This window comes from Euprymna scolopes, chromosome 6, assembly GCF_053919585.1.
Source record: "Euprymna scolopes isolate OS-2025 chromosome 6, ASM5391958v1, whole genome shotgun sequence".
NCBI classification, from domain to species: Eukaryota; Metazoa; Mollusca; class Cephalopoda; order Sepiida; family Sepiolidae; genus Euprymna; species Euprymna scolopes.
Window position 1 is genome coordinate 91,711,389 of NC_136487.1, and position 22,518 is coordinate 91,733,906.

At 34.2% G+C, this 22,518-nt stretch overlaps 1 protein-coding gene across 3 annotated transcripts in view; it reads right to left on the reverse strand.

Moving 5' to 3' along the window:
* Positions 1–15,246: 15,246 nt before the first annotated feature.
* Positions 15,247–22,518, reverse strand: part of LOC145277784 (uncharacterized) — a 139,922-nt gene continuing 132,650 nt past the window's right edge. The window contains exons 8-9 of one of the 3 annotated variants that reach the window (XM_080129543.1): positions 21,664–21,702; positions 15,247–16,569 (exon numbers count right to left, since the gene is read on the reverse strand). In XM_080129543.1, the coding sequence (XP_079985669.1) occupies positions 16,514–16,569; positions 21,664–21,702 (95 nt within the window). In that variant the 3' untranslated portion in view covers positions 15,247–16,513. Of the gene's footprint in view, positions 16,570–18,378; positions 18,857–21,663; positions 21,703–22,518 lie in introns of those variants that run through there. The other 2 variants (XM_080129542.1, XM_080129544.1) reach the window with 2 other exon arrangements.

The following is a 22,518-nucleotide window of genomic DNA, read 5'->3' on the forward strand; positions in this document are numbered from 1 at the left end:
GAAAATTCTAAAAAAACATATTTCATAATAGTACTCATAGAAGAGACTAGCAACATCATCTGAGAGAAAGGATGCTGAGAAGAAAGGGTGGGACTAATCAAATTACAGAAATGCTTCGGAACCTTATCACAAACTTTTAAATAGTACAAAAACAGCCCAAATGTAACAACAGCACTTTATATAAGGTCTAATTGTAGATTTCTAGAAATAGGGAATAGTTTCAGGTGAAAGAAAGTGTTTGGAGCGATATACACAACCAATTTTATGAGAAGCAGAACAACTACTTTACAATCACAATGTCAGCCACTAAGTACCAAAAAATTATACTACATACTAAAACATACTATAAAAGTAATAGGGGGAGGGCGATTCTCATTCAAGTCCACCAACTTTTCTTTTATGACAACTTCATTCCATAACAGGCACGCACATCATATTTTTCTTTTTCTTTGTTTTTTGATATATTTGCTGAACTGCATAAACACCAAAAATATCTCTCTCCCTCATATTAAGAATGGACTTCTAAATAATAACATTATTCTGCATAAGTACCGTAGATTGTTCCCATTTCACATTAATTTGTTATCTTTTTTTTTATTATAGCTTATAGTATAAAATGAACCTTTAACTCTAGATGATTATTGTCACTTAGAACTAATTGTGGTGCTTGTGCACTTATGTTACTATGCTATTTCTTAAAAAATAGTATTTTCAAGTTAAATTCGAGTTTTATGACATTTTTTCATTAAAGTGTTGGGTAAAAGTACAGACATCCTCCCCTCCCGCTGTTAAGAATGGCTTTGTAAATAATAACATTATTTCAGTATGGTAACATAAGTGCATAAGAACCCTAATTGTTAATCAACGCTTTTAACTGTTATGCCATGAGTCCGACTGAAATTCCACATGGGCTTGAGTTGGATAAAATGCTTCTGCAGAAGGTTGAAGGTTACATCTGCCGAAACGTTGCAAATATAACAATCAGTATAAGATTAGTAGTCCAGTACGAATAATAGAAATGCATTTCTTTGTTATCTGCTCGAATGTTTGATTCAAGCTATCAGGAAATATTGATTATTATTTGCATTATATAACAACTTGTTTAATGTTTCGTGAAATGTGATTTACAATTTGTTTCTTTCGTGATTGTCAAGGCTTGGCCTTTTTGGTCAAGATCAAAGTGTAGTATCTGTTCTTCAGATGCTGCACTTCCATTTCTTGTTCTCTTTCGGTGGAGGAGAAATCCTTCATGACTGAGACAATTTTTATTTTTGTACCTTTTCTCCACGTTAAAAAACGACCCTGGTGTCTAACTCTGTCCCGTGGGGAGGCATAGTAAATAGGTACATTAAAAAAAATTCGTTGCAGCTTTTCTTTTTTTAATGTTTTGATTTAATAAAAAATATCGTCATCTGTGATGAATAGAGAAGTAGTCAATTACCTCAGCAGAAATAATCTACTCAGTGACATGCAATATGGTTTCCATTCTGCTTTGATCTATAGCTGATGTGCTAGCTGTAATATCACACAGGATTAGTGAATCTCTGGACCAGGGCTTTGTTTGTAGAGCAATAGCTTTTGACACATTATTTCTTCTCACAATTAATCAGAAGTGAGTTTTCCAGGGCATTTTTTGTAATTTTAAAACTTTGTCGCATTAAATAAAATAATTGAAAAATACATAATTTTTTTCTTACAATTAATCAGAAGTGACTTTTCCAGGGCATTTTTTGTAATGTAATGATTTTTGTAATTTACTCGAATGTTTTATTCAATAAAAATTACAATATTGTCTCATTTTATGTTTTGTTTAATAGTGTCCCAAATTCTCGTATGAAAAACTGTTAGTAAAATAGAGTTATCTCCCTTGAACCAATGACGACGATAGCAAAAGCGCTCGAAATGTGTCCATTAAAATTGCGCGAGCCTTTTCTAGTCTCACACAAAAACACGCATTCACATCTCAAGCTATATTACTTGTCATATACATACGCGCACACAAACATACGCGCGCACGTCCACACACGTACATATATTCACGTTCGCGTACATACACTCACATTCACGTGTATACACACACACACACACGCTCACGTACAGACATGTACTCACATATACGCACACACGTACGCACACATGGGCGACGTCACTTCCCCTTTCAAAGGAAATCCACACATGCGCAAAGGACCACCGGAAGCAACTATAAAAGGAAGAGACAAGCTGTTTCCAACCCTTTTCGACTTAGTTCTTAAGCTGAGCGGTCGTCAGACCATTCGCCCCCTTTCGGGGCGCCCACGCGCGTCACATCCCCTGCGACTATGTATGGGGAACGAGCTAACAGACTGTACGTACACCTTACACGTTTTCTATCTCCATGGCCTGGATTGACTCTTTCTCATTTTCTCTCTCTATATATACTACAACAGACTTCCCTTCTCACCAGCTAACAGCGAGAGACGCATACCAAACTGGATTGACTTTCTCCCTTTCTCTCTCTATGACAATAGACTTTCCTTCACCAGTAAACAGCGAGAGACGAACGCGGACATGAACACATGCTGTATCCTTTTCTTTCACTTGTTTCTTCACAAAATAAATCGTAGTTAGTTTAATTCAAGTAAACGCGTTGTTCGTTCCTTCCTCAAAGCAATTCATTTTTCCTTGCCCAATTCAAACCATTTCTCCTATTTTGTACGACTGGGGGATATGTATAATATATCCACCAGTCGACTACAAAGTCGATGCATTCTTTTTGCAAATACTGCTGCTTGTAGGGTGCAAAATCTTGGCAGAAAATTCTGCACTAATCAGACTTTAGAAATAAAGGACTTTGTAACCCTGTTTTACTGTTTTTGCATAATCCTAAAAAATCAGCAATATGCCCCCCCCTGTTTAAAAACTTTGGTGACCTCTGATCGAGACGAAGAAAATGTTGTTTTGTCTGTATGTATGTAAACTTGTGAGTAATATAAGCTTGAGCGATTGTACAGTATAGTTAACAGGAAAAAAAGGGTGGAAAAAACATTTTATAGTAAATAACTTTTACCAAACTCAAGAAATTTTAATTGTCTATCGTAGTTTCAATTTTGGAACTTCTTTTGGTTGTTTGTTTGTCAGATTTTGCAATGCTTGTGAAAATAGGGAATTCAAGATCGAGTTTTTTTTTTTATTTGATGTGATGGTTTAGGTGTATCAGAATTTTAGTCAACCCGCCATAACAAATTACTGTTTGAATAGACCCCTCCTAATGTATACAAGCTTATAACAAAATGAAAATGTAATTCCAAACCATAATTTTTATTTCAATAAAATGAGGAAAGAACAAAATTTAATATCATAAAAAGTTTCACCGAAAAAATATACAATTTTTTTTTTCATCGGTTTTATTTTAAAAAAATTTCACGAAAAACAAAAAATGTAACTCGTGTGGATGTAATATATATATCTAACTGTGAAAAAATCACTTACTTGTTTCAAATTATTAATATTTGATTGCTTCTAATGTTCCGGTATGCGAATTTAATTATATTTATATATTATATTCCATGTATTTTTTAAATGAAAGGATTTTTCAACAAAGTATTGGTTCTCAACGTTTGTTTATCAGCCATTAAAATACCCGTATGTAAAAAGAATTTTCAGTTTGATATGTACGGAAGTATGGAATGGTAAAAAAAAAACCGTTTCAATGAAGCGTCAAGCGAAGCAAGCATGCCGGTTAAGAAGGATATTCAATTAGGTGTTTAATTAACTGTTAATGCGCCGACATTGACTGTGCATTTCTTCATGAAAGCTACTTGTTCCATGGTATATTAAGCAATAAGCATTAATAGTATTTTCTGTTAAATTGTGTTCATTCTACGTTGCCCCACCCCCATGTGGTCATAAAGTGGGTGCTCATTTTACGTTAAACTATTATAGAAAAGTGACCCCCACTTTTTGACCACTAACATTTCTTCATAACTTGGAAACTACTCGTTTGCCCTAATTTTAAAGGCTATTTCCGTTTTCAGCGTCCCCGAAAACCTTTAGAAGTGGAAATTTTGAAGGAATTTTCGAGGGTGGAGTAATTCTTCATATTTACCCTATATGAATAAACGAACATTTAATGTAATAATAACGAACAAAAACATGTTTTTTTTTTTATTCAGTTGTGTATAAAATAAATGAATGTTTATATCCAAAATATTTTTTAAAAAACTTTAGGATTTCTATTTTATATTTTTCAATGTAAGTAAGATTTTACTCAAATACTTTTGAAAATGTCTTTAAAACAAGAAAATTATTAAAATATTCCAGGGTACAGTTTGAATTCAGAATAAAAGTATAAATGTTTTTATTTAACCAAGAAAATAAGAAAATATAAATTTTCTTGGGCAGATTTAAATGAAAAAATAAATACTTTTTTTTTTTACTCAAATAAAGTTTCAAATATCAAAATAAAATTACAGTACAACTTCCTCATAAGTTATAGAAAGTCACGTGTGGTAAAAAAAATGAACTCACCATTTTCAGCACAAAACTCCAAAAAGTCCTGGCTAGCCAAAAGGATTAAATATAAAAAAAGGAAATAGTTCTGTCGACGTGACAGGAGTAAAATTTATATATATATATATATATATCTATATCTATATATATATATATATATATATATATATATATATATATATATATATATATATATATGTATATATATATATATATATATATATATATATATATATATATATGTATATATATATATATATATATATATAACTACTTCATTTACTCACATAAATTTATATACGAAAGTATAGATTTATGCGTAAACTTTAAGTATTTACTTTAAAAGTGCTCAATACGTAGGTAGAGCTAGTTAGTAATTTATAAAATATATATGGCGATTAAGCTACACTGAATATTCGGCGTTTCATCCACTCTAGGACTCTTCAGGCTTATGCGCTAATTCTGTGGTGACGAATCCTAGAGTGGATGAAACGCCGAATATTCAGCGTAGTTTAATCGCCATATATATATATATATATATATATATATATATATATATATATATATATATATATATATATATATATATATATAAAGCAAATGATCTTATTTTAACGACAGGTTTTGTTTGCGTGAACATATCGTCATGACTTGACTCGCGCTCGTACTTTGCAACTTTTGGTAAGCTTCGATTCTTTCCCTTTGTACATTACATTCAACATTTAATTCCCCCTTTTTTTTTGCAATATTTCATTTCCACTTTAACTAGGTAGAATGTTCTCCTAACAAGCAATCGACGATAAGGTGCTATCGTACATACAAAATACACACATTTCATTCATTGATTTTGGCTACTCACAGCTCCATGGATCAACAACTTTTCCATTTTTTTTTTTTTTATCTCTTAAAGAAATACGTGAATTCTTGATTTAATATATTGAAATTCTTATTTAGCGACTGGTATTTTTTTTTTTTAATATCGAAAAAAAAAAACATTGGATAAAATAGGAAAAAATGTTGTCATCGGCAAATATTAAGTGAATTATGTAAACATAAAATAAGCTTCCACACACAAAAATAAAAAAAAACAAAAAAAAACGAGAAAATCAACGTGGTTTTTGAAAAAACAAACTTTTAAAATTTGAACTTTACAGGTAAATTTCTAAAAAACACTTCCTTTTTATGTTTTAAATTTGAATATTTTATTTATTGATCTTTTATCTTCAATTTGTGATGTATAAAACTTTGGTGAGTCAATTAATTATATGAATTTTAATAAATATTTCAAAATGGGGGGGGGTGAATTTCACAAAAAACGTTTGTCTAAAATATTAAATTTGGTTTATTGGAAAGAGCATAAAATTTTACATTGACCCCGAAAATATCGTAAAAATTGAACCATTAGAAAAATTTGGATAGATTTTTAAAGTTTAAAAATTGAGAAAAATTTAACTTGTAAATTTCAATTGATTTCATTACGTAAAAAAATGGCGTCATTGAAGGCGCGCGTCGCCCGCGCCTGTTCTTTGTAAACACTGTTTTATAAATAATAAAAATAATATTTCTATTATTTTTTAAACAACTTTATTAGTTTATTTTGGAAGTATATTCCATAAAGAAAATAAACAACCCACTTTAATAAGAGAAATTACGAGTTTTTTTTTTTTTATATTTTATTCGCAGTTTCGTGTTAGGGTTGTCAAAAATTCCCCGAAAATTCTGATACACCTAGTGATGGTTCGTTATTGTATACTTAACAACTGAAAAATCAAAAATTGAACAAAAAATATAATGATAACCGTCACCAATCGGTCAAATATTAAGTTTTCGTTTAAACAACATTACATTTCACTCTTATTCAATCATGTCCAAGATGAGTATATTTAAACCCATGCCTTTTTCTTGACATGTGAGCAAATCAAACACACACATCCAAATGAATAGCTGGAATCCTTGGAAAATTTCCTCCAATCTGTAGACGTCAGTATTGCTCACAGAAATCAGCATTTAAATTGATTTAATCAAAATAGATGCCCCCAAACCAAAACTGTTCTAAATCACTGAAAAATGGTTATAATAATATACAAAAGCGTCATATGGCCAATCCATTAAATTTTGAGTGGCTGAGCTTCCGCTAATAACAAACAGAATCCTGAACAGATGTAAGATCTCTATTTTAACCATCATCTATTATGATAAAGTCGTATTCCTGTCTGTTTTTTGTTCGCGATTTGATTTTATACTGAAAACGAATGTTTACACGGAATGATTTCTATACATACCATTTATTTAAAGGAAATCTACATTCAAAAAGTAATCCCATTTGCATATTACATTAAAGAAAATCTATTTTAATAATTATCTCTATGTTGTAATATAATTGTTTTGGTTTATTTAGAAATATTATTTAAAGTTTATTTAATTTACTTTTAATTTATATTTAATTTATTTTCAATTATTATTACCAACACCAATCTATCTATATATCTATAAAAGTGAACGTGTGTGTGTGTGTGTGTGTGTGTGTGTGTGCATTTCCCTACGCAATAACTCTGTCAATTGATATACAGGGTACTGAGATTTGGGAAAATTGATGTGATCGGTTTTTGGCCAGAAATTTGGCGATTAAGGGGTCAAAGTTCAACAATTTGACCTTTGAGAACTCTACCAAACTCCTCCGACAATTTTGGGTCTACACACTTGAAATTTTAGATATAGGTTCCTCGGACATGGATCTAACTTAATAACTTGATTTGAGCCCAAAACAATAAATGTTAAGGGGTCAAAAAAGGGGTCAAAGTTAAAAAAAATTGACCTCTGTGGTCTCTTCCAAATTATTCAGACAATTTCTCGTCTAAATATTTGAAATTTTACATAAATGGTATTCAGAGATAGGGCAAGCTTTTTTCATCGGTTTGGGTCGAAAATGTTTAGTTACTGTAATATCCATGACCAAGGGGAGATAACTCACAAAGGAGTTACTTCCCCTTGTCTGTATATAAATATAACAGCTAACGAGTCAGTTCACATACTGATGTCGAGCAGTTAAAACCTATTCCAGTTCGTCCATTGTCTATTGCCTCCACACCCGCGAGCCGGGGGAATACTTTTGAACATTATATCTTTAGAGAATTTAAAACATAATAACAACGAACCCACAACTATTCGGAGATTTGTCAAATTAAAAGAGAAAAACAACCGTCTTCCGAGAAGCATATGGTAGAAATTAAAAAAAAAAAAAAATAGTGAACAGTGGATTACCCATTTTTCCATCCTTTAATGTACACGCGGACCAGAACACAGCCAGCAATCGTTTAAAGAAATGGACGGACAGACTTGAAAATCTATTCATTGCTTTAGATATAAACAATGATAAAAAACGTAAAGCAATGCTTTTACATTACGCCAGAGACGATATTTACGGCATCTACGATAATTTCACTGATGAGCAAAAAAGAATAGGCGCCGTTCACTGAAGATGGCTCGATGACACCAAATGAATATGGAGTAATGAAAAAATCGCTAGCAGACCACTTCAGACCGCAGAAAAACACATCATACGAAATCTTTAAATTTCGATAAGCCATACAGAACACAGGTGAAACGTTAGACTAGTACCACATCAGACGTGCGAATTTGAAAACATTGACAAAGTGATTCTTGCTCAAATTATACAGGGGTGCCTATCTTCTAAGATTAGAAGAAAAGCATTAAGAGATAATTCGTCACTGAAGCAAATTTTCGACGAGGCTAGAGCAAGTGACTTAGCACACACACGTGCTATAGACATGGAAGGGAAAGAAGTGCATGCACTCAAAATAGCAGCCAAAATCGCGGACGCCATAACACTCAAGTTACCAACCGACTTAAATACTGACAGTAAAGCAAATACCATGACACCCGGACACGTGGTGAAAAAGAAGATGGCATATAACAGACTTGCCATTATTGTGGGTACTCCTCAACGCACCCGACTTGCCCAGCACAAGGGAAAGAATGTAAAAGGTGCCACAAAATGGGCCATTTTGTGAGAGCATGCAACGCCAAACCGGTAAGAGAGATTCGTCTCACTCATTCTCCTATATCTCCGTCCACATCCAGTGACGAATCGGTACACTCAGTCGAATTCCTGATGCCCTCTAGAGCACCAACAGTCATTACTCTTGTGAACAATTTTCCCCGTAAATTTTGTGTTAGACACTGGTGCTAGTGTAAATATAATTTCTGGACGAGTGTACGAGGGTTTAAAACATAAGTCTCCCCTACGCAACACGACAACCTGCATATTTGCATACAGATCCAGACAAGCACTGCCTATCCGAGGGTTTGTAGCGAGCTGCTACTACTACGAGACTAGGCTGTATTCTCACCTTAGTTCTCTCTTTCTCCCTACTCTTTTCTCTTTTCCTTCCTTTCTTCTTATACGTCATCAGAGGTTCCAGCCAATGAAAAGCGAGAACGGTTTACGTGGGACATTCGAGTGAAGGAAACGTTCTTACTTCCACGGCGACTAGAGACAGAACACACGCCTCACTCCTCAGCTCCCGTTGTTATGTAATGGATGGCTGGAACCATCATACATAACTGAAAAGAAAAAAACTTCTTTAATAAAAGATTTAAAAGAGTGGGCATCGAATAATCGATTGTCTACCAGTTGAAAAGAGAAAGTGCTTACGTCATAAACAGAGAAATCGGACGACGATTTTTTTGTTTACAAAACAAAGAAACGTGACATTCCTCGTAAGCTCTGGAAGTACAGATATTGGCATGAGTGGTAAATTCACGTGTCGGTCAGCTGAAGATAAAATCGGATGATCATCTGAGGTCAGGAACCGGCAAAGAAATTGTCAAAACGTGACTAAAGAACGCATGTTCTATTATCGATCAGCTGATTGACAGAACGCGTGGATAGGAAAAACAAAGCGACAAAATGCCAATAAAAACGGTGAATCTAACGAGAAGAAGCAGAGAGCTAGCAGAGAGAGGAGAAACAAGGGACAACACGTGTTGCTGAAGACCGGATCGTTGAAACGTCATTTTTCCCTCCTCAGAACACTGTGAGAACACTGTTACCATCGCGGTGAACTTCAAAATCACCAACAGAAAAAAAAAGACGAACTGTTTTAAATTGTAAAAATATTGTAAAATATAATTTTATACAAAAACAAACGCAATTGTGACTTACGTCTTTTAATGCATATTTTTAAGTTACGGCTGATCGTTCTAAGTTGTCAACCGCTTTGTTTTCAGGTTCAACGTTGTTATGACATTTTTGACAATTGACGAGAGGCAAGATAAGGAAAAAGTGCCAGTCTAAGGTGAGATAACTCACTAGTCTTAACTCGTTGTCATGACAACCGCTTAGTAAACAAGTGAACCCACGGACGACCGACGTAATTAAAACTGCTATGTACCACAGCCAGGGAGTCCTACGCACTACTACGATTTCCCAACCTGGGGGCCACTCCACAATACAACACCGTTAGGTAGCCAAGAGGAGCATTAAACATTAATACAGAATTTACAAAATGCACTGTCTTTCTTTGTAACCTGAGTTTCAGGAAAACACACATATATATTGGATATATAAAACCTCATGAATTCATAACAAAGTCGCGTTACATGTCCTCATTTTTATAAGAAGACAATGTCTTCTTTTACCAGTATTTCTTTCTATTTCAGCGCTCCAGTTCTCCCTGTTATCGGAGGCGCCCCGAAGTGGGGGCCTACCGAAATGGTGACCTCTAATTAGTACCCATGTTAATGTATGATAATAATACCATAGGTTCATTAATGCCACTATCAGATTCCGAGACAAGGCTTGCAAAGCCAAAATATTTGTTATTGACAGCGAAAGTTCCCTATTTGGATTACAGAACTTACTTAGTGCCCACTGTGCCGAAACACTAGGTATGATCACCTTTCACTTCTCATTTCATCTAACGGTCCCTATTACTGACGAGTTCCCTTCACTGTTCGATGGCAAAATGGGGAAAATCTCTGGGGGCACCATCAATCTCCATATCGACTCCTCGGTAACCCCTGTAGCACAACAACACTGTAGAATACCATTCCACGTGAGGAAGGATGTCAAGACAGAATTATAGCATCTCCATGAACTGGATGTAATTGAAGAGGCCACTGGACCTACTCCATGGGTAAGCCCTATTGTGGTGGTTCCAAAAAAAAATGGGGGCGTATGCATTTGCATTGACATGAGGAAGGCAAATGAAGCCATCCAAAGAGTAAAACACCCAATGCCTAACGTGGATGACTTAATTACACACCTAAATGGCTCCACAGTATTCAGCAAGCTAAATCTCTCTAATACATACCACCAACTAGAGCTTGGAGAATCTAGTAGATATATAACAACATTTGCCACACATGTAGGACTATTTCGCTACAAACGCTTAGTTTTTGGAGTAAATGTAGCTTCTGAATTATTTCAAAAGGCAATTGCCGATCTACTTAGAGATATTCCAGGAGTAAAAAATATATCGGACGATATCATAGTTCACAGATGCAACCAGACATCACATGAAATTAGCCAGAGAGCCACACTGGAACGTCTACAGAGTGCAGGAGCCAAGCTGAAGAAAGAAAAATGTCTCTTCTCCGTGCGAGAACTAACCTTTTTTGGACACGTTTTCAGCGAAAGAGGAATATCACCCGACCCGGAAAAGATATCAGCTATAACTAAGTGCAAATCACCCAATAATGTTAGTGAAGTTCGGTCATTCCTGGGCATGACCCAATATGTGGCAAGATTCATCCCACACTATGCCCCAATTATCGAACCACTTCAACAACTAACAAAGAAAGACACAGAATGGAGATGGTCAGAAACGGAAGAGTCATTGTTAAACAAGCTGAAGAAAATTCTAACAGGAGCTGAAGTCATGGCATATTTCGACCCCAATAAAGATACCAACATTATGGTAGATGCAAGCCCTGTCGGATTAGGTGCAGTTCTGACACAGAATGGGAAAGTGCTTTGCTATGCCAGTCGTGCACTCACGGATGTGGAACAATGATACTCTCTGACCGAAAAAGAGATGTTGGCTGTTGTGTATGCAGCTGAGCATTTCCATCTATACATATATGGAGCGAAATTCACCATCACTGCCGAACACAGACCACTTCTTGGGATCATGAAGAGCCTCAAGCCAACAACGATCAGAATCGAGCGCTGGCGTCTACGACTCATGGCTTATCGGTATAATCTAATTTATCAACCCGGAAAAGACGATCTGAACCCACAGACTATACCAGCAAGAGATAATGCAGCAAAAGCTTACATAAAGTATGTGGTTCAAAACACGATACCCAAATCCATCACCCATGAAGAGGCTAAACACGTGACAGAGGAATGACCCTCTGTTGCAGAAGGTGAAAACTTCAATTATGAGTAGGAGAGGGAATGACCCCCAGCTGTCGAGTTTCTCCCCATTTAAGGACGAACTGTCGATGCACAATAGTTTAATTCTTTGTGGTCACCATCTGATAATCCCCTCTAAATTGAGAAAAAGAGTGATCGAGATAGCCGACCATACACACCAAGGCATCGTCAAAACAAAACAATTGATAAGGGAAAAGGTGTGGTTCCCTGGAATTGACAAATTTGTGGAAGAAACCGTATGTGACTGCATTCCCTGCCAAGCCTCAAACCCGAAACACACACCGTGAACCGATACACTCCAGCCCTCTCCTAACTGCCCTATGGACTGAAATTTCGGTTGATTTTGCAGGCCCATTCCCATCCGGAGACTATCTACTAGTCACAATCGACGACTATAGTCGCTTTCCTGAGATAGAAATAATTCCCTCACTGTCAGCAAGTACAGTCATTCCCCACCTGAACATAATTTTTGCCAGACAGGGATACCCAACTGTTCTAAAGTCTGATAATGGACCCCCATTTCAGGGACAAGACTTCAGAGACTTTGCAATTCAGTCAGGCTTTAGACACAGGAAAATCACACCTCTATGGCCTGAAGCAAATGGGGAAGTGGAGCGCTTTATTTGTATTTTAAAAAAATTTATACTTGCTACCACACGACTGGAAAACTCAATTACCTCACGTTCTTCGGCAATACAGAGTTACTCCTCCTACCACCACAAAAATATCTCCTTTTGGAGCCTGTACTGGCAGGAGAATGAATATCAGTTTACCTAATGCCATTGAGAGACCAGCACTAGGGCCGGTACATGACAACATAACGAAAAATGACTCGAAGGGGAAGGAGAAAATGAAAGGGTATGCAGACAAAAACAAAAATAGAAAGCCAACACCCCTCTGCCTAGGAGACAAAGTCTTGATCAGGCAAAGGAAACAGAACAAGCTGTCCCCATCGTACAACCCTAAACCATACACAGTCACACAAAAAAAGCGCAGCATGATAACAGCTCAAAGAAACCACCAAGTCACCAGAAACTCTTCTCTGTTCAAACGAGTAAGTCTGAATGCAACCCAGGAAGAGGAGTCCAACTCTGAGAGTGAGTACAGCCCATACTTGCAAAAACAACACCACGGAATACCCGCAACCTAAATGGCTGATCAACTTTCAAGACAAAACTCATTACAGAAAAGACAACCCCCAGTCAAACTGAAAGACTTTATAATTAACTAATAATAGGACCTTTTTTTCTTTAATATATTTCTTTGAACATACAAAATGCATGTTTTAATTCTTAGTTTTAAATCTCAGTTGTAGTATATAAATAACTTTGATAATTTTCTAAAACTAAATAAAAATGACAATATCAAGAAAGGGAGGGATGTAATATTCATGACCAAGGGGAGATACGGATTTTACTAAAATCAGTATCGTTTTCAAGTTCGACCTTTCATACAACAAATGTCGAAAAATTGGCTGAAAACATTAATATCTTTCCCCTTCAACTAGACACTTTTCTACAGGGGGGGGGGTCACTTTTTTTGCCGATATTTTTTAAAGTTATCCTCTCCTTTAGATTGTTTAGCCTTAATTTTAAAAAAATGTCACTTCCGGTTTGGCGGTGGTCGTAACAGCATAGACGTTAGGTTTTTACCCCGTTCTTTTCCTCCTTCGCGGTACGGGTTCAAGCCTGCCTTCCTACTACCAAATATTTTTGCTTTTTTTTTTGTTCAATAGAGACATCCAAACACCCGGACAACGCCGTGCTATAATGCTGGTATATCTATAAAAGTGAAAATGTGTGTGCGTGTGTGTGTGTGTACATTTCCCTACCAAATAACTGTTAATTTTTGCTTTACAGACTCGAAATTTGACATATAGGGTATTGAGATTTGGGAAAATCTTTTTAGTTGGATTTCAGCCAGAAATTTTGCTGTTAAGGGGTCAAAGTTCAACGATTTGACCTTTGAAAACTCTACCAAACTCCTCTGACAATTTTTGGGTCTAAACACTTGAAATTTTTTTATATAGGTTACTTGGACATGGATCTAACTTTATAATTTGATTTGAGCACAAAATAATAAATGCTAAGAGGCCATAATTGAGGTCAAAGTTTTAAAAAATTGACCTCTGCGGTCTCTACGAAATTACTTAGTCAATTTTTGACTTTAGAAATAAAAAATATAATAATCGTCACCAATCGGTCAAATATTAAGTTTTCGTTTAAACAACATTACATTTCACTCTTGATGCAATCATGTCCAAGATGAGTATATTTACCGATAAACCCATGCTCTATTCTTGACATGTGAGTAAATCAAACACACATATATCCAAATGAATAGCCGAACATTGAAATTTTATATAAAGTGTATTTAGACATAGGGCAAGCTTTTTAATCGGTTTAATCGAAAAGTTGTCTGCCAAGGGATCAAAGTTCAAAAGATTTGACCTTTGCGATCTCTAGCAAACTATTCAGACAATTTTGAGTCTAAACATTTGAAATTTTACATAAAGGGTATTCAGACATGCAGCAAGCTTTTTAAACAGGTTTTGGGCGAAAATGTTGCTGCCAAGAGGTCGGAGTTGAAAGAGTTGACCTTTGTAGGCTCTACCAAACTTCTTTGCCAATTTTAGGTCTAAACACTCGAAATTTTAGGTGTAGGTTACTTGGACATGGGTCAAATATTTTAATTTGATTTGAGCCCAAAACAATAAATATTAAGGGGTCAAAATTGGGGTTTTAAAAAAAATTTGACCTCTGCTGTCTCTACCAACTTTCCTCTAAGGTAGTTAAGGAAGCCTTTTTTAATACTTTAATGCAGACTTTTTAATATATACATATGCACATAAAGTTATAAACAGTACATAGGGCCCAAGCAAAGCCGGGCTCAACTGCTAGTTGCCATTAAAAACGAAAATAAGTTTATTTAAGCTGTGATAGTTCTTTCCTCTTTAAGCCCTAAGAATTATTTTCTGTTTAATTTTTATAGACGAAAGTAGATATGTTTTATGCTTCTATAAATCGAACGTGTGGTCCATTTTCAAAAAACTTGTAAGAACTTACGATGTCCAGTGTATCTTAAATAGTATGTGACTAAACCCTCCGCCCTTCAATATGTTTCAACCTGACAACAGTTAGTTAATGATAAAGCCAAACTGTTACTAAATAAAATTCCACCTTTTGCGATCAGGATCACCACATTCGATAAATTTTCCCTTAAATATTCTAAGTGACATTTATATATCAGGGATGTTGACAAACTTGTCAAGAACCTTCAAATCAGTGAAGCAACTGCTTCTGAAAAACATTTCAGTCACAGTGAACCAGAACAAATGGGAAATGCTTCCCATCACATTGGAAAAATTGTCAGTTTTATTTGGATTACAGTTCTCACCTTGAATGTCCATGTAACTTCCAATCTTGATGTCATATAAATTACATATTCTTTAAATTTTTTCAGACAAGCCCTTTATGTATATATGGTATACAAACTGTGGTAAGTTTTCAGATGGTGTGCTTTTGTGTTTGGTCCAGATTTCTTGGAGCTGATACCCTGCTCTCTGTGCAGTCGTTTTGGTGGAGGGTTTCTCTTTAACTGTCCATCTCCTCTTGATATGTATTGTTACTATATATTGTTTTTGTTTGCTGTTATAGACAATGGACGATTCCTTTCTTTACATTATATGCATGTTGGGAGTGTAAGTTTAGATATTGTCCAGTGAAGGTTCAATCCTCAGTGCGGGCGACACTCCAAATACAATTGTAAATAACTTAGGACTTTTATCTAGTTATGGCTGATGGAATGAGAGCATGCTACTCCATGGCTTAAATAAAGGGTTTCGTTGAAAATCTCATGCAGATTTTCAAGTTCAACAAAATACACCTGAAGAAGGTATAGGTTTCTAAGATTGAAATAATGATTTTCAAATTCAAAAAGATGCTCTTGAAAAGGTCCGGAGTTACATTGGCCAAAACGTTGTAAAAATAACAACTAAAATGAGAATAATAACACAAATAATACAATGTTTAAGTTATCAGCATTTATGTGAGTGATTTACAACTTTTGTATACTACTTATTTTAAAATACTATTTTCAAATTTTATGAAAAATTCAATGACTAATATTTACATTTTTACTATTTTAGTGAAGTGAAAATTAATTTCCTATAAAAAGTATTAATTTAGTAAATTAAAAAAATATTTTTTCAATTTAGTAAATTAAAAAAATATTTTTTCTTATTTTTAGAATTCAAAAAGTACTTTGAGTAAAAGTACTTTTTAAATCGTAAAAATAAGAAAATTTTTTTTGATTTACTAAATTCATACTTTGTAGCTTTTTAACTAGAATAATAGATTTACTAAATATTTTAAATACTAATTTTACCTCTTATTAAAAAAATAAAGGGGAATTTTTTTAATGCTCTTCAATATTCATATCAGCCAATGAAAAATTAATGTTTCTTCTGTTATTAGAAGTGGCCAAAGCATAACAATCACACCTTGTTTACTTTTCAAACTGCTATTGCTAGTTTGTTTTAGTTTCAAGAGCTTTGTAAGTTCAATATTTTTTAAATCGTTTTTATTTTTTTTTCATTAATTTGTTTTTAATCAGAAGTTGCAACTATATATTAGTTTCCTCTGAAGAGACTTCCAGATTCACCATTTCAGCTCCCATATCTGTTAAAAGAAATTAAAACATCAGTATTATTCATAAATTCAATTTTAATGAGAGAGAATTTTATTGAAAACGTTTAATCAAAGTTAAGTTTTATTATGTTCTGAGATTACACAAAAAATATAGTGAATAGGTTAAGGTTAATGATTTAAAAATTTTAACTTTTAAAATTTCAGGAATCAGTCAGACATTTTGGCTACTGACTTGACAACTGTACATTTTGGACATAGGTCAGACATTTGGTATTGCCTATTTTATTTATATATAAAGCAATGGTTGTCAGCTGATAAACTTGTGATTCAGAATATTGATCATCAGAGAATGATATCAGTTCTTTGAGCAAATAGAATACGTTTCAAATGATATGTTTTTTTGTTGTTTTTTTTAGGTCACAGATTTATATATTCCTGAGTTGGCCGTCTACAAAATGATTATATGTACAAATTTCGCTTATGTAGACATTTATTTAATCTAAATTAATAATTTTAAGGAGAGTAGAAAGTGGACCTTGGCTATACTTTCAGAAGCCTTGTAACTTGCACTTCTTTTATTTTGTTCCTTAGTTCACACATTGTATAAGTGATATTTCTGACAAAGATGTTAAAATTCTGTTTTCTGGGTCAGAATCTATCTCTCTAACACTTATTGTTGGCCAGTTTTTAACATTAAAGTAGTATTTTTGTAGCTACTCACATCAAGTGGTTTCATGCCTTGTCTGGAGCGATTTCCATTAAAAATAAATAAATGATTAAAATTTAAGATGGACATATATGACATGTTTCTTGTCTTAAAATGAATTTGTTTGATAAAATGTAAAAGGAAAAAGCCACAAGTGCTGAAAGCATGCCTCCTCCTCCTTCTCCTTCTCCTCCTCCTCTTCCTCCTCCTCCTCCTCCTCACAAAGATCACATACCAAGGAAATATTCTTAACACTATATTATCTGTATGCGATAAAGAAATTGCTGTAAAGAAAATTTAAAAAAAATGGAGACTCATCCCTGTTTCTCCATCACTAACTTGCCTTGTTGATCATGTCTGTTACTGTATCTACATTTTAGGGGGGGGGGCGATTATCAGTTCAGTCATCTCATTTTTTTTTATCACTGCACTTGCATTTTGCTTAATAACGTCAGTGGCTGCCTGCAGCCAACTACACACTTGGAGATGTGTCATGCAAAATGAGGAGGCTGTGATAAAGACTTGCACCGGTTGAACCAGGCTTTGAAAGCAATGATGGTTGAAAGAGTTTCTATTTACTTGCCTCCCTCTGAGAGCAGAGTCAGACACAAGGTCAATTTTTAATGTGAGGTGGGGGGGAGAATCTAGCTCCTCAAAAAAGAGCACTGAATTGAAACAAAAAATAAAAATTGCTTCAGTATAAAAGGATTTCTCCTTCACTGACCGAGGATAGAAAGACTAAGTACAGTATCAGAACAGATACCACACTTTGCTCAAAGATGGTTGAAAGAGATGTACTTGTGAATATTACAGCTGTGTGGTGATAGACAAGTTTGATTTAAAATAGAGTTTAACGGTGCAGACTACGGGCAATTTATGATTGAATGGATTGAGAAAGCTGAGCTCACATATCAACCTTGCTTGGTGAACCGAGAGAGATTTAGTCTTTATAAAAGAAAGCCTTATTCACAACAAAACAAAATGAAGTGGTTGAAACTAAAATATATTGGTAGTATTTAAAGAATTTTAATGTTAATAGTTTAGAATCAGATAGGAAAATAAAATTACATTTAGCTCAATAAAATATTAAATGCCATTAATAGGTAAAGTGATTAAAACTGTAGAAGTACCTTTTTAATAAAATAAATTAACAATTTATATTTAATCTCATAAAAAAAATTATTAGAAAATCATCTCTTCTTTATAAACTTTAAAATAATAAAATGAAAAATGCATTTAGTTGTTATTAATTCTTAAATTTCAGAGCAGTTAAGGTTAAGGGTTCATGCAGAGGAGTAGCACCTTTCCGAGTTGACTTTCTGTAGAGTTTTCAGCTAGTCGCCATGCACCCAGCACTATGTAATATATAAAATATCACCTTTTTGTAGTTGCAGTTTGTGACAGTCTCTCCATAGTGAATGACTGTCCATACATGACAAAGAGTCATACCGTTCAAAAGGTAATCCTGTTAATATGTATGGGCACAGACAAAACACGGCAGACCTAGAGGAGAAAACCCGAGTTCTTGTACAGCTTTTGAACGAGACATATCAAAGCGTCTGCTTGGTTTTGCATAGAACATAACGTCAACAGCTCGGGTTTGCCTGTAATCTGACAAAGACATCGATCAGTCAATTACAATGCGCCTTTCGGATAAATATTGGAAGAAAACATAAATAAAATAACTAAATGTTTCATGGAGACGAATAACACTATAAATTTATCAATGTTAGACAAACAACTGTAGACGCCCGAAGAAGTATTTTTTTTTTTTTGTGTGTTTTTTTTACAACCGGGCAACGACCTCCCCCCCCCCTGCCCTCAATACCACTTCTGTTGTTACAATTTTTCTTCCCTCTTGAAATATTTCTAGTTTTTATATCTGTATTAATTACTATTATTAATCTATGTGAATTTTGATGGAATGATATCTTGTATTGCTTAAACTGTTGCAACTATTGATAATAGGTTGAGTTTGGTTGAAATCAGCTATAATCTTTTCATCTGCATGTCTCTCTCTTTTTTTTTTTTTTTTTTTTTTTTAGAAAAGTGTACATAGTACTTAAATCATTGCTTAAAGAATTTTAAATTTAAAATATTAAATGTTTAGGATATTGTTTAGTTTCAATCTACCTACGAATAAAAAGGGAAATGATTTATAATTTGATTATTTATTGAACGATTTATTATATTCCCAAATTGAAACATCCCAAATTATCTGTTTAGAATAACTATTTGAAATCGTGATAAAAATAAACTTCTTCATCACATGAAAGAACTTTGAAAAAAAAAATCATACCATTTTAATATAAGATTATCTAGAAAAAGAATAGAAAATATTATTATTTAAAGAATTTATATTTAAAATTTTCAACATTTAGATAATTATTTATTATTCCATCAATTAAAAGAAAATGACTTATCATTTGATAATTTATTAAACCATACACAGGTCTTACTAGTAATAATTAAAATTACATATAATATTAAAGAAAATTTTAATGGAAAAAAATACACCCTCTAAAATGCTTCCTTAATTTTCTAGAATTAATTGAAAAGAATAAAAACAAAAAACAAATATTTAAGGAACAAGGGTAATTATTTTCTATTTGTTTCTTTTTGATTTTGGTTGTGTAGTTTATACTTTCTAATTTATTGTAATTGACCCGGTATTAAAAAACTCATCTCTTGAACAAGTAATCTTTTTGATAAATTAACGTTTGTTTGTAAAAACTGCTGGAAAACCGCCTCTGTGGTACCAGTCTTCAAGAATTCTTGTGAAAGAACTGACCCACTAAATTATCGCCCCATTAGCCTCCTCCTGCTTTTCGCCAAAATATTTGAGTCCTTAGTTAATCAAGCCCTAGTCCAGCACCTAACAGCTGCTAAACTCTTAACTGACAAACAATATGGATTCAAGCAAGCCCGTTCAACAGCAGATATCTTAACTGTAGCTTCTGAACGTATATACCGTTCATTGGACAAAACAGGGGAGGGTAGAGCGGTAGCCTTTGATATATCTAAGACTTTTGACAGGGTATGGCACGATGGTCTTCTAAGGAAAATTAGATCATATGGAATCACTGGAAGAATTCATAATGTAATTAAATCCTTCTTAAGTAATAGAAAAATCAAAGTTGTCCTCGACGGTCGTACATCTAAACAATATGACATAAATGCGGGAGTACCTCAGGGGTCTATCCTTGGACCTCTATTATTCCTGATATTCATAAATGACCTCCCTGATAAAATTGTTTCGGAGATGGGTATATTTGCCGATGACACCACTCTCTATAACAGATATGAGGGGAAAACAAATGAACGCATATCTAAGGAAATGACAGAAACACTAGAGGATGACCTCCAATCTGTAGTGGAATGGAGACAAAAATGGATGGTCACATTCAATGCTGCTAAGACTAAGCTTGTTTCCTTCAATAACTACAAGAAACCTTCTCTACCACCAATAGCAATGGCCAAGAACACATTGCCTGAAAGTACTTCTTTTAAACTCCTCGGCCTAACGTTTACAGGGAATATGAACTGGAATAGATACATTGAGAGCATTGCCAAGGCTGTTGCAAGGAAGGTTGGCTCCCTCTACCGTGCTAGAAAACTAATTACGCCTGACAGTATCCTATATCTCTATAAGGCCACCATTCGCCCATATATGGAGTACTGTTGTCACATCTGGGCTGGTGCATCTGCTGCTTGTCTCTCGCTCCTGGACAGGGTTCAAAAGAGTCGCCAACCTGACAGGTCCTGAACTGTCATCTAGGCTTTAGCCTCTGTCCCATCGACGAGATGTTGCATCCCTCTGCCTGTTCTACAAATACTTTAATGGTGAATGCTCTGACGAACTGCAAACACTTGTACCTCTCCGACCTAACTACCCCCGACAAACCCGACAAGCTACTAAGTCTCATCCCTTTACAGTAGAGATCCCTAGGTGCAACTCCAATAGTTTCTTCCCCAGAACTGCAGGTCTTTGGGACTCCCGGGATTCTGCTTTCCCAACTGCACTGATATGCAGAAGTTCAAGTGTAATGTTAACAAACATCTTTCTACTCATCTCCCTTCATAATGACCGCGCTAATTAAGTCCCTGATAGTAGCCCCCCTGCTTCAAAGTGGCACTGTGCCTTGTTTGGGATGAAAATTGAATTTAAAAAAAAAAATAATAAAAAATATAAAATATATTTGTTCAAAAGATAATGGGAACAAATTTCCAAATTTTATTACATGTGAATTTTGATAACATGATCTTTTCTTTTGAAATTATAATCTTTGCATCTGATTGTATTTAATTTTTAGAAGAGTTTATAAAGTACTTTCAATTAAGAAACAAAACATAAAATTATTTTGGTTGCATAGTTTATTGTTCAGGTAATTTTAAGACACATCATTTTTAAAACTCACCTCTAAAAGATTTCCGAATTCTAGTAAACCAAGTTTTATCTGTAAAGTATAAAATATTTATTCATAAATTTATATTTATTCAGAAAATAAAACGAAAATTTTATATTTCTTTATACATTAATCTGCTTAAGGATTTTGCTTCACACTAGTTCTGTAATTGAGCTGAACAAAAAAGGAACAAAACATGGTTTAAAGTATTTAATTTTAAGACCATAAAAGTTTAGATGACCTGTGTTTTATGTTAGCCGATTTAAAAGAGACAAATGAGTAATTGGTGAAGATTATTCAAACAATGGACAGAAATAATTAAACTTGTTTGATTTTCTCTGATGAAATCATATCTGAAATGGCTATACTTGCTAATGACACCATACTATCGAATGCACATACATCCAATGCATTCCTTAAAAAGCATAACGTTTTTACAAATTTTCTTATCATTTTGTTTTAGTAAGGGATGGGGCATCTTATCGGATGCCAGACATTCACTTGCTATCTCCCACATTCCAACCGAGAGATCTTTTCAAGATTCTAGCTGTTCATTTAAGTACAATTGTTTGAATCTCTTTTACACTTAGTTCACAGGACGTATTTGCCAGGTAGTTTTTAGAATTATTTTTAATGAGTCCAGTTGCTCCTATAATTACTGGAATGGAGATCTTTCTAAAATTCCAGTTTCTTTTCATGTTGTACAGAAGACTTTGGTATTTTGTTATTTTTCCCCCTTTCGATTCTGTTTAACCTAGCATCATTGAGGACACTAACTTATACTAAGGTTGCTTCTTTCTCCTTCTTGTTATGAAATATTATAGGTAAATATATAAAAATTGAAACATCTTAAGGTATGAGTTTAGA